This window comes from Phoxinus phoxinus (assembly GCF_949152265.1).
Source record: "Phoxinus phoxinus genome assembly, chromosome: 6".
Lineage (NCBI taxonomy): Eukaryota > Metazoa > Chordata > Actinopteri > Cypriniformes > Leuciscidae > Phoxinus > Phoxinus phoxinus.
In genome coordinates this window covers 1,637,525-1,651,405 of record NC_136881.1, presented here as the reverse complement: position 1 = coordinate 1,651,405, position 13,881 = coordinate 1,637,525, and the positions used below count along the sequence as shown (strand labels likewise).

The following is a 13,881-nucleotide window of genomic DNA, read 5'->3' as shown; positions in this document are numbered from 1 at the left end:
AAGAAAAAAAAAAGATTGATAAACAAGTAGCCTATTTGGAATGGGATTAAACAAGTGCTTTGGGTGTCTTGTTCATTATATTTATTTTCATATAAAAGCAACAGAACTTAAATTACATCCAGTTTATTAGCAACACTGTGCACGAGCGTGAATCCCGTGAATCCCGCGATATGCATCTTTGATCTCACAGGTGTCAGATCCACTGCGAGAAGAGAAAATTGTCCGGCTTGCCTGCGCTTTTTCCACTCCTCCCCTCACTGCAGCCGCCTACTCTCGACTACAATTCAGGCGAGGCAAGGCGCATCTCAAACAAGCCTATTTACTCGTTCTCTTATCCTCTCCTCTCGCGTGCAGGAGACAGACGCAGGCTATACGCTGCCGTAAATTACGCAAATTGTCACGTGAACAAGCAAATCCACAAAGATAGAATAATAAAAATAATACGTACGCTAATTAGATAGTTTTCATTTGGAAAGCATTTAGATACGTCGTCAAAGTGTCATCTAAAATTTAAGACCTTTCATAGGTAAAAATAAGACTTTTCATAAGTAAAAATAAGACTTCAAGACTTTTTAAGGCCTTAAATTTTAAATATCGAATTTAAGACCTTTTAATACTTTTTAAGGATCCGCGGGGACCCTGCCCTGTAGTCAATAATTTTAAAAGTCATCTTTGATCAACACAATGACATTTAAAAGTTGTTTTCTTTATTCGTGCCTTGAATGTAACGACACCCTTGCCTCATTTAGTATTCGTGACGCTATGAATATGCAAATGAGCCCCGCCTCCACTCACTCACTCAGAGATCCACTGGTGGACGATCACTCGTTGATCTGATTGGTCAAGGTAGTTTGTGACGTCAGAAACACCAGCGATTTCAAACCGTGTTTTTGAGACTGTCTTTGGTTCAGTGTGTTATATGTTTTTTTTCCTGATGCGAGAAACGGGAGGGAGGGGCGAGCTAACTCGGTTTGTTTGGGATCTCGCTTCAAACACAAACAGAAGTGACGTCCCCCACAATCGCTGTAGAACATTAAATAGTGAAGAAAATCTTTGGAAGCATTTCAAAGTGTTCAGGAGAGCGATTCAAAGACCTGGACATCAAATGAGTTTTGAACCAAAGTTTGTTTATTAAATATTGTGTAGAGATTTCCAGATGTTGATCATTTAGGGATCACCTCCTCCAGCTTGGGTTCTGAGGAAACAACAACACGTGTGTCATTAAACAAGCTAGCGGCTAGTTCAACACGTGTGTTATTAAACAAGCTAGCGGCTAGTTCAACAAGTGTGTCATTAAACAAGCTAGCGGCTAGTTAAACACGTGTGTCATTAAACAAGCTAGCGGCTAGTTCAACACGTGTGTTATTAAACAAGCTAGCGGCTAGTTCAACAAGTGTGTTATTAAACAAGCTAGCGGCTAGTTAAACACGTGTGTCATTAAACAAGCTAGCGGCTAGTTCAACAAGTGTGTTATTAAACAAGCTAGCGGCTAGTTCAACACGTGTGTCATTAAACAAGCTAGCGGCTAGTTCAACAAGTGTGTTATTAAACAAGCTAGCGGCTAGTTCAACAAGTGTGTCATTAAACAAGCTAGCGGCTAGTTCAACACGTGTGTCATTAAACAAGCTAGCGGCTAGTTCAACAAGTGTGTTATTAAACAAGCTAGCGGCTAGTTCAACAAGCGTATCAATAAACACGCTAGCGGCTAGTCTAACTGAAGTCACAGTAAACCTCAAACATTTAATTGATCCAGATTATCTAACGCATCAAACTAGCTGTACACAGAAAGCACTGACGCAACAGTAATCATGAAATAATTAGTTTAGAACCATAATGGTTATTACAACATGTAACATTTAATAATGAGACTAAAATGAAGGTTTGGCAACACAATAAATGTATCTAACAATAAAACAATTTTTGAAGCAAGTATATGGTATATTTTTCCTGATCTCTGATCAATTTTGCACACATTTAAATGACATTCACATAATAAATAAAGAAAGATTTGTAGTTAAATGGTCTGATTAATAACCAAGCGCTCCATAAAAGAAACCCTAATATTTATTAAAATATCATACATATTTTAAAACATCATCTTTCAGAGACACTTCATATTTAATAGTATTAGATGATGACTTGTTAATTTAATAGATCACACGCTGAATAATGCTGTTGTTCGCTGCAGTTACACTGTTCTGACCAGCAGGGGTCGCCAGAGTAGCGATTCAAATGATTCAGAACGGCGAATCATTTTGGGATTGATTCGGTTTCAAAAAGCTTCGTTTCTCCCATCGCTCAGCACTGTAACAATCTAATCTTGCATTATTGATCAAAATTCATAACTTATTTTCCATGTTAAATGTTAATAGAAGCTTTCGCACCGGATAGTTCATGTAGTTTTATGTTAGGTAAAATTAATCTATTTGACAGCACTAGTTATTAAGTACATGTTGCTTTACAATAGTATATATTCCTGTCATAATTTCTTCAAGTTAAACCGAACTTTTATTTTGGCGAGCTTTGAGTTTTAACCCTGTGCTGACGGGACAGAATGATGGACGTTGGTCTGATGGGCTCACCGGGGAAGTTGAACTGGGGGAACTGGGTGAGATCTCCTCCTCCGTACAGGCGCTGGAGTTTCGTCATCTCGTCCGCCAGGTTCTTCTGATAGGCCGGACCCGCTTCCACCACACCTCCTGAGGACCTGACACACACACACACACACACACACAGAGATTTCACTAAAGTCCAACAGCTAGAACAAAATATTATGGCATTACCAACTTCAGAAAAATCCAATCATATTTTGGGAGAAAACTCCAGTACAGCAGCAGAATACGTAACACTACGAGTCAGCCAGTGGACAAACTACAGTCACACAGTAAGTGAGTCAGTCAGTGAGTGAGTGTGTGTGAGTGAGAGTGTGTGTGTGTGTGTGTGTGTGTGTGTGAGTCAGCCAGTGGACAAACTACAGTCAGACATATCTTGTCTGAATGTAGAAACAAATGTACAAAGGTGTGTTTTGTTGTTTGTTTTTTCTTGTTATGTCTTGTTTATATAAATGTATTCATTGCTTATGTAATGACTAATGCTTTGGCAATACTGTACAAGACAAGTCATGCCAATAAAGATAATGAGAGAGAGAGAGAGAGAGAGTAAGTGAGTCAGTCAGTGAGTCAGTGAGTGAGTCAGTGAGTCAGTGTGTGTGTGAGTGAGAGTGTGTGTGTGAGTGAGAGTGTGTGAGTCAGTGTGTGTGTGTTTGTGTGTGTGTGAGTCAGTCAGTGAGTGAGTGAGTGTGTGTGAGTGAGCAGGCGAGCGAGCCAGTGAGCGAGTGAGTGAGCGAGAGAGTGAGTGAGTGAGTGTGTGTGTGTGTGAGTCAGTCAGTGAGTCAGTCAGTGAGTCAGTCAGTGAGTCAGTCAGTGAGTCAGTCAGTGAGTCAGTCAGTGAGTCAGTCAGTGAGTCAGTCAGTGAGTCAGTCAGTGAGTCAGTCAGTCAGTGAGTCAGTCAGTGAGTCAGTCAGTGAGTCAGTCAGTGAGTCAGTCAGTGAGTCAGTCAGTGAGTGTGTGAGTGAGCAGGCGAGCGAGAGAGTGAGCGAGTCAGTGAGTGTGTGTGTGTGTGAGTCAGTCAGTGAGTCAGTCAGTGAGTCAGTCAGTGAGTGTGTGTGTGAGTCAGTCAGTGAGTGAGTCAGTGAGTGAGAGTGTGTGAGTGAGAGTGTGTGAGTGAGAGTGTGTGAGTGAGAGTGTGTGAGTGAGAGTGTGTGAGTGAGAGTGTGTGAGTGAGAGTGTGTGAGTGAGAGTGTGTGAGTGAGAGTGTGTGTTAGTCAGTCAGTGAGCGAGCGAGTGTGTGAGTGAGTGTGCGAGTCAGTGAGTGTGTGTGTGTGAGTGAGTCAGTGAGTGTGTGTGTGTGTGTGTGTGTGAGTCAGTGTGTGTGTGTGTGTGTGTGTGAGCTGCATCAACACACTTGCTCTTGGTGTTGTACTCGCGGATCTTGTCCAGGAACAGCTTCTGCACGGGATCGAGGTCTCTGGCTTTGTTGAAGAGCACAGCGGAGAGACCGATGTTCCTGCGCAGCGACACACTCACGACCGAACGCAACAGAGACGACAGCCGGAAGAGCCGATGAAGAGCCATGATGCTGCCGGAGGGACGAACACACACAGAGAATTACTGACACACACACACACACACACGGAGAATTACTGACACACACACACACACACGGAGAATTACTGACACACACACACACACACGGATAATTACTGACACACACACACGGAGAATTACTGACACTGATGCACACACACACCTCCACAAATACTCTTAGTTGGGTGGTTTATCGTCCCGGAAATAATCGCCATTAACCATTTTAATGTCATCTTAAAGGAACAGTTCACCAAAAATCTCATGATTTATAGTTTATATTGTTATAAATGTGGCCTTTATAGTGATTTATAGTTTATAAAGTTATAAAAATGGCCTTTAATCACACAGCTGCAGGGCTTAATACTGTTATGATGGATGAAGGCAGTCTTTACGGCTCCAAAATCTCAATTATAAAGCGGAGAAGAGCCAGGACATATTTTAATATAACTCTGAGTTTGTTTGTCTGAAATACTTAAGTCATATACAGATAGGATGGCTTGAGGTTGAGTAAATTACGCGATAATTTTTGGGTGAACTACACCTTTAAAAACTAGTCTGGCTATAACCAGACCAAGCTCAATCTATAAAGATCAGATTATTTTAAAACCATTTAATGCCACTGATTATATAATGACAAAAAAAACACAATTTTCAAAGAACTTTTCATTCTTAAAAATATTAAAATAAATTACATATCCTAAATACATAAAACATAAATAGACCTTTGTTAAAGTGCGATTACGACATATTTGAAAAACATTACAACACATCAAATGTAATTAAAAAAATGATACAAATATTTTTTTGATATATCTTATATATACTATAGTATGCTTTGATATCTTAATTATGGCATAAAAAGTCAAATTTGAGATAAAGACGACATTATTGCAAACTAAGTTATAATCATGACTTATGATGCCATAATTTCACATTTCTGTGTCATAAACATGATTTACAAAAGCATGTTTTTCTTCGATACATTTGTGCTAATTTCCCAAATCAGTATTTACATGATACTACAAGGTACTTATGTTAAATAATCATCAGGGGATTTTGACTAATCTCTCTCGCTGATGTTTAATTAACGCCTGATTAACTTATTACATATCTTGAGTTTTCAAACGTTCATAACACCAGTGACTCTTTGATGACATTGACCTCAAACGACCTACTGTTGTTTAAAACACATGCAAGAGTTTATATACACAAGCATAACAATTACATTCGCATTTTCATTCGAAACAAACAAGATAAAGAATAATATCACGTCTAACCTTGTGTTTGACACCCGAGGCACCGAAGAACAGACGCTGACTGCTTCCGGGTCACCGCGCGTGCTTATGGGTATGACGGCATGACCATAGGGCATGACGCACGAGGGCGTCAGTCACTCGTCACATTTACTGCCGGTGTCATGTCGAATCGGGTCCTCCCTCGAAATCAGGGGGGCAGTGTTCCGAAAAATATTGAAGCCGACCTGGGCGCCGCCATTGGCTAGCGGACCCCCACCTGCTGTTAGCATTCCATTGACTCCCATTCATTTTGGCGTCACTTTGACAGCGAATAACTTTACATCTGAGGCGTTTAAAGACACCGTTTGTCCATTGTTTATTTCTAAAGAAACACGAAAATGTATAAAAGGCTCCATTACCTTGTATCTTACGTTATGGCCCCGTAGAAGCAGTTTTTGTAAAAATAGGCTAACGATTGCGTCATACCCGCGCGACTCTGTCGCACAAGTCGAAAAATTACCGTATGGACAGGCAGAGAAGCTCGCAAGCAATCGGGAGGACGTGGAGGCATAAAGTCAAGGGAGAAGCCCATAGAGAGTGATAAAGTTGCTCCTGTTGCTAGCTCATGTACAGCTAATACCCACGCTCTCCGTCTCTGCGAGATTCGGAAGGGAATGATTCAGATTTCTCTCGGCACAGCTACTAGAAGACCTACAGGTTGCTCACGTCACATCTACGTCGTCAAGCTCAGTTTGAGTCTGCGCAGTTCGCCTTGCGATCAGGAAGTGAGTGCTTCTAATTGACTTCATTTCTCTCCGTTGAAACCTATGGGGTCGCTGTGTCCAGTTTATATACTGTCTATGCTCGAAATCGGGTCTCCATTAACTTTGATTATACGAACGATATTACTTTAAAAAATAGGCTATATAATATATATTTTTCGGTTTTGTGAAATAGCAAGGCCTTATATAATATATATATATATTGTCATATTTAAATAAATATATATGAGGAATTATGATATTCGGACAGCAGAGGGAGACAGTCTGTTTATATCACAGTCTGTGAAGGTTTATAGGTGCAGAGAATGTACAAAAATGATTTGCAATATGCCGATTAATAACAGAAATGTAATCGATCATTCAAATAAAAAAACATAATTAAGGATTCTGTTCATGTGAAGACTAAATACTGACTTTAAACTTATACAAATGGTAGCTACATATTTGTATACAAACATGACATGCCACTGCAAGAATATACTGTACAACGTGATGGTGAAAAATAAACCATCATCAAGCACATTGAAATACAATGAATATGAAAATATGACAAACAATAACAGACATAATACATATTTCCAAATAAAATCATAACCTGAGTATTTTGTTCATGTGAACACAAATTTAGTTGATTTATTTATTTATTAATTTATAGCATATGCTATAACGGGCTTCGTTAGAAAATAAAAGTGTGTGTACTGTATATAATTATTTTGTATATATAAATACACACACGTTCATGTATATATTTATGAAAAATGTATTATTTATATATAAAATATTTATAATTAATATATAATATAATATATTAAACAGTATATACATGCAAATATTTCTTATATATATATATACATACAAGCATGTGTGTATTTATATAAATAAAATAATTATACACAGTACACACACATTTGTTATGTAAACATCAACTTTTATGTTGGATGCGATTAATCATACATTTATTTTTCCAAATCTATTCAACTTAGAGCGAAACTAATATCGTGCAAAAGTTCATTTATTTCAAAACTCAACTTAAAAGGTGAAACTAATATATTATATAGACTCATTACATGCAAAGTGAGATATTTCAAGCCTTTATTGGTTATAATTTTGATGATTATGGCAGATTATGAAAAACCCCAAATTCAAAATTAGAATATTGTGAAAAGGTTTTCATGTAAGCCATAATCATCAAAATTATAACCAATAAAGGCTTGAAATATCTCACTTTGCATGTAATGAGTCTATATAATATATTAGTTTCACCTTTTAAGTTGAATTACTGAAATAAATGAACTTTTGCACCATATTAAAATTTTTCGAGTTTCACCTGTAAACTGCAATATGAGTTTCAATGACATTTAACATTTCAGTGTGCAGTAATCCTGTCCATACAGTTTGATCTATTATTATTATTACAAAAGAGCCACGACAAGTCTCTGTATGTACATTCAAAACTTTATTTATGGAATACAGTGTATAGAAAGCGCAGTTGTTTTCCAGTCAAAGCAAATGATACACAGAAAAAAAAACGTCACAAAAAGAACCTCATCAGCACCCGTAGATCATTCAGCATCTCTGAACCTCCACAGCAACCCACACTGATAATTACCCATGATGCATCACTGATCTGAGAACAGCAGTGCGTGCGAACGACGACGCGTGGCGTCATCACCGAGACGATTCTGTAAACCATTGATTATGACATTCATCAGACGGCTTGATTATGGATTATGAAACTTTGATCAACTGTAAATGCTCAGTTTATACTGATAATCTGATAATAACCAGCCACACATTCGGTCATGAGACGCTTTCTACAACACGACGGACAGATGATCAGAACACACGAGAATCTCCAACTAATCATATTTCACCCCAAAATCAAAAAATGCAATAATATTTTGCACGATGCCTATTCATATTTTTTGCACGGTCACATTTTCATGTCAATCAAGCACAAATTCTCATTATAATGCGACACGACTGACTAAAAAACAAACGAATTAGCATTAAATCAATTAAGTTCTGTACAGATATTACATATTTAAAGAGGCTATATGTATAGAATGACTTTTATACTAAAATTAAGCTTTTATTTCATGTGCTATTAAACGGAAGAGATCGAGGCTCGCGGGAACGTAACCGTCACATCCTTTGATTTTCCCGGGAAAAACGTCCCGAGTCCTTCACATAAACATAAGTCCGCGCGGGCGTTCATGGACAACCTAGGGAATCGGGGAAGGTCTTGTTTTTTAACTTGCCTTACAAACTGTTCACACATTAGCAATAAAAAAGCGATACATACATGCAAATTCGAACATATAGCCTCTTTAAATAATATTTTATTATTTTGTTGCATTACAGAAATAACAATTTGGGGTGAAATAAAATAAAATGTAGCAATGCAAAACTATATTCTTTTGATTTTGCAGTGAGATGAAGAGAGAGAGAGAGAGAGAGAGAGAGAGAGAGAGAGAGAGAGAGAGAGAGAGAGAGAGAGAGAGAGAGAGAGAGAGAGATATAATACAGTGATCTGAGAACACAAAACCGACTGGATACAAACATACAGAAAACGCCCCGAAAACCCCCCCGCCCACAAACACCCGCTTAAAAAAAAACACACACAAACAACCACGAGTCCAATGGAAAATCTAAATTAAATAGCCGTTTATAAAGAAAGGAGTAAATAAATCTCTGAAATGCATAGGACGAAAACATTAAAGACAGTAAATGTACATCAACAGCCACCGCTGGATCTCAGCCTGATAAAAAACAAAATATTCAAATAAAAGCATTAAATCGAGATTAAGTTGCATCAAAGCAGAAGCCAATAGAGTTTGTTGTGCAACTTAAATCACATGTTCACAAGTTACCGTTTAATTCTGCTAGAAATGTCTCTACATGAGAAAAGACCGAGATCCAAAGAGCATTTTCTTCATTTTTTCTATCATGCACTACATAGTTACAACTAGTGTTTTTTTATGCATTACTTTAATATTGACAAAACTAAAAAAACAAAACTTTTTTTTTTTTTGGCAAATTTCTTTCTTTTTTTTTTTAAAACGATTCTCTTTTTCTTGAAAAACAAACCAGAAACACATTTTCAAGATCTCATTCAGAAGGACATCGAGTTATAAGCACTAGATTTCTCCGTGATCACCAAACACAGCGCAGCTGCAGTCGGTGTGTGTGTGTGTGTGATGATGAAGAAGAAGAGAGTAAGTGATGAAGAGGAGGGAGAGACGGGATGAAGTCTCGGACGTTCATCCCTCGGGTATCCCAGTGTTTCACTCGTTTAGTAGCGTGAGAGAGAGAGAGAGCAGACGCTGCAGTGGACACGACACGACACGACATTCTGCATTCAATAGAAAAATAAATACAAATCTGACAGCTTAAAATTTGATCGTGTTCATTCAGCCAATGAGAGGCCACGGTTGAAAATCTGGTGTGAATTCAAATTTGAACTATGCATTCAATCTGATTTGTGGTTTGAATATGAACTGAATTTTAATGGTGCATTCAATTTGATTTGAACTGAATTTGAATTATGCATTACATTTGAATTAAGTGTGCAATTTGATTTGAAATTAATTCTTAAGTTTGCCTTCAATTTGATTTGGATCTGAATTTGAATTATGCACTCAGTCTAATTTGAATTATGATTTGAAATCTAATTGAATCTGAATTATGCATTGAATTGGAACTGAAATGTGTTCCATTTGATTTGTGATTTGAATTTAATTTGAATTGTGTGTTCAATCTGATTTGTGTTTTGAATTTAAATAATGTGTTCAATTTGAATTGAATTCGAATTATTGGGTCCGATTTGATTTGGATCTGAATTTGAATTATGCACTCAAACTGATTTGGAATAAATTGGAATTATGATTTATGATCTGAATTCTAATTGAATCTGAATTTTGCATTGAATTGTAACTGAATTGTGTTCAATTTGACTTGTAATTTGAATTATGATTTGTGATCTGAATTACAATTGAATCTGTATTATGCATTCAATTTGATTTGTGATTCAAATTTAATTTGAATTATGTGTTCAATCTGATTTGTGTTTTGAATTTAAACAATGTGTTCAATTTGAATTGAATTCGAATTGTGCGTCCGATTTGATTTGGAATGAACTTGAATTGTGCATTCACTTTGAAATGGAATCGTCAACAACCTGAAACTGACCCCAACCGCATTAATCTGATCATGTGACTGTTCGTCTAGCCAATGGGAGGTGGTCTCTGACTGCCGGTCACGAGAACTGGCCAATAGCAGACGAGATGTTTGCGTCAGGTGTCCTCGGCAGCGTCTGGAGATGAGGAGGGTTCGGGTGGGGGTAAGTTACGCCATCAGTTGTGGATCTGCTCGAAGAACTTGTATGTGGGGTTCTCATAGCCGTTCTGCTGCATCTTAGACAGGTGACGTTCCTCCGGGGTCACGGCGGCGTCCACCTGTCAATCAAATCCATTTGCATTACACACCTGCTCACATCTAAAGTGGACCTATCGGTAAGCCCCGCCCCTCGAACACAGATGAGCCAATGGCAGTTGAGTATTGGAAGATCCGAAGCTCTCATCGTTTTGATGGCGTTTATGCTACAAACATGTAACACTGATCCACAAGTTCACACTGATCCACACCGTGTATGTGACGAGGTGTACAGCAAATAAGCTAAAAAAAACAGAAATACGTTTTTATAAGCTGTCGACCCCAAAAAATTAGCGTTTAAAGGAGAACTCCGGGCAATTTTTAAGTTAATCTTGATCGTTATATCTTTGTGAGTTCTGTCTATAGAAAAAAACCGAACCGGATTGGTGTTCGCAACACGGAGCCGCTACCGCTAATGCCCAGAGCTCACTCAGCTAACGGCAGTTATGGGGCATATTCATAAAGAGTGTTTTTGTGCCGCTTAACACACACAACATGCAATTAAAATGTCTATCCAACATGAACAGGGTCCTTACACGACAACAAGATGCGTTTAGCAACTTAGCCATCGTTTAAATTCACCTAAATAGTGTTTTAGAGACGGCTAGCTGTAGTCTCGCGCTGTAGTCCCGTGGGAACTCCACACACACACACACACACACACACACACACACACACACACACACACACACACACACACCCACACACACACACACACACACACACACACACACACACACACACACACACACCCACACACACACACACACACACACACATACACACACACACACACACACACACACACACACACACACACACACACACACAGTAAATAGAAAAGGTAAATAGAAGAGTGATGATTGGAGCGTCGTGTGTGTGAAGAGTGATGATGGGAGTTGCTCACAAATGAAGAAGAAATGGTTCGTAAAGTAACTATGGAGAATATAGAAGATTTTGAACACATGGAAGAGGCTTTTGAGTTTGATGGTCGTCCTTATTTATTCAAACCCGAGTATACAGACGAAGAACTAGCCTCACACTCTTCAGTCCACAATACCTTTCCCGGCTACAACGGGAGTTCCCACGCGACTTCAGCGCGAGACTACAGCTAGCCGTCTCTAAAACACTATTGAGGTGAATTTAAACAATGGCTAAGTTTCTAAACGCATCTTGTTGTCATGTAAGGACCCTGTTCATGTTGGACAGACATTTTAATGGCATGTTGTGTCTGTTAAGAGGCACACACACTCTTTATGAATATGCCCCATAACTGCCGTTAGCGGAGTGAGCTCTGGGCATTAGCGGTAGCGGCTCCGCGTTGCAAACACCAATCCGGTTGTTTTTTTTTCTATAGACAGAACTCACAAAGATATAACGATCAAGATTAACTTAAAAATTGCCCGGAGTTCTCCTTTATGGAGACAAAAGTGGAGACAGGCAATTGAGAACGTGTCATATTACTCTGAGAACTACTGGAGGGGAACGTAATCTGAGACAGGATAGCTTACAGAAATATAATATATAAAACTGACGTGTGGATATTTCACTTACCAGTGACAATGTTTTCTGCACACGTACTGTATTTTTAGTGTCAGGATCCCACAATTTACTCATTCGTTCCAGCCGTCTCCACTTTTGCCTCCGTAAACGCTCGTTTTTTGGGGTCGACAGCTTATAAAAACTTATTTCTGTTTTTTTTTTAGCTTGTTTGCTGTACATCTTGTCACATAGCAGCTTATAACAACAAAACAATGTCTAAAAGTCAGACATGACGAGAAGGCAGCTTCACACAATACAGACTCAATGGAGACGGTTGGATTGTTTATCCAACTTTATCTGGACAATAACTTTATTCTAGATCTGCTGTAAAGCCTGAACACGGTTACTGTAATCTCCTGTGATCTCTGTAAAGCTGCTGTGAAACTCTATATATTGTTGAAGCGCTGTATAGATGAAGGAGACTCACAAGGTTTTCACACTGACAGTTAGCAACTCTGTTTGTTTGTCTGAGTTAGCAACAGCAACTAAGGGGGCGGGGCTTACCGATCTAATCAACCCTTCACATGGAGTTTGATTGACAGACGATCTGACCAATCATAATCCGCCATTTTGTCGGACACAGCGGTCAGGAGAGTTAGTAGATTAACGTTGGAGGATATGAACTTGAGAAGCGGAGGTACTGACGTCTTTCCGCGGTTAAAACAACATTCCTTCTGATGTTCATTCATGTTTATTTGATGCTATAAATGAACTAAAGAGATGATCGGTTCACGAGCGGCTTTAACTGAGCGATCTGTCACACACATTAAAGAGCCACAAAACGCTATTTATTGTTTACATTACTTTAAAAAAATGACCAAATGTGAAAGTTGAGACTGTTTCATATCAAAAGCTGGTCTGTGAGAGCGGCGTGGCTTGTCGGACATAGCAACAGTAACTAAGGGGGGGGCGGGTCTTTGCGAACGGTCAATTGGCACTGAACTCACTGACCTCAATGATGCCGTGGTGGATGGACGTGTACTGTTTCTTCCTCAGCATCACCAGGGTGATGACGATGATGGTTGCTATGACAACGCCTCCGACCATCAGGCCAATAATAGCTCCCTTGTTGGAGCTCACGTCCTCAGCAAAGAAGACCTGAGCACCGGAAACAAGAGAGAAGACGAGATTACAGGCGCGTGCCTCTCAACGGCGTCAGGGTTTCTGCACAGCTTATGAAGGCATATTTAAGACTTATTTAAGACCAAGCAACGGAAATTTAAGAAATAAATTGAAGGGAACTCATTACATCAATATGTTCTCTAAATGTAAATGTTTATGGAGAAACACTTCAGAGTTCTGTCAGTTCTGACAAAAAAGAAAAAAAGAAGCTTGAATCGTTTTGCTCAAAACCACTACAATATGGAAAAATCTTTTATGAAAAAATAATTTCTTAAATTTCCGTTACTTGGTCTTATAAGTTTACCTTCTGATCAAACTGCAAAAAAAAAAAAAAAAAAAAAAAAGAGATTCTAAACATTCTTAAACCAAGATTTACTTCAGATGCAAAATGACATTAAATATGTTTCTGTTTTCTGTGAAATCAATCAAAATTAAAGTGATACTTCACGCATTAGCAATAAGCTTTGTAGTTTTTTCGAATTACCATGCTCCAGATATTTGTTCACTTAATTGTACATTTCCATCTCAAGTAAATGTATCTTAACTTAAACTTGTTTAGATATTTGTATTGGAAAGCATTCATGCAACATTTAATGCCATGACTTTATGAATTTAAGGGGG

At 38.5% G+C, this 13,881-nt stretch overlaps 2 protein-coding genes across 5 annotated transcripts in view; both read right to left on the bottom strand.

Annotated features, from left to right (window-relative positions):
* Window positions 1-1,106: 1,106 nt before the first annotated feature.
* On the bottom strand, window positions 1,107-5,530 carry atp5pf (ATP synthase peripheral stalk subunit F6). 2 transcript variants are annotated; one of them, XM_079615417.1, is made up of 4 exons: window positions 5,423-5,530; window positions 3,964-4,137; window positions 2,583-2,707; window positions 1,107-1,195 (listed from the first exon to the last, which is right to left on the bottom strand). In XM_079615417.1, the coding sequence occupies exons 1-4, from the start codon at window positions 5,515-5,517 to the stop codon at window positions 1,164-1,166; spliced, it is 426 nt and encodes a 141-aa protein (XP_079471543.1). In that variant the 5' UTR covers window positions 5,518-5,530; the 3' UTR covers window positions 1,107-1,163. The 2 variants fall into 2 exon arrangements, with proteins under 2 accessions (XP_079471543.1, XP_079471544.1); XM_079615418.1 differs by having other exon boundaries at window positions 3,964-4,231; window positions 4,321-5,466.
* Window positions 5,531-7,599: 2,069 nt separating this feature from the next.
* Window positions 7,600-13,881, bottom strand: part of appa (amyloid beta (A4) precursor protein a) — a 46,501-nt gene continuing 40,219 nt past the window's right edge. For 2 of the 3 annotated variants that reach the window (XM_079615408.1, XM_079615409.1), the window contains 2 exons: window positions 13,090-13,236; window positions 8,807-10,619 (listed from right to left, as the gene is read on the bottom strand). In XM_079615408.1, coding sequence (XP_079471534.1) covers window positions 10,518-10,619; window positions 13,090-13,236 — 249 coding nt within the window. In that variant the 3' untranslated portion in view covers window positions 8,807-10,517. Of the gene's footprint in view, window positions 10,620-13,089; window positions 13,237-13,881 lie in introns of all 3 variants that reach the window. The other variant, XM_079615407.1, reaches the window with a different exon arrangement.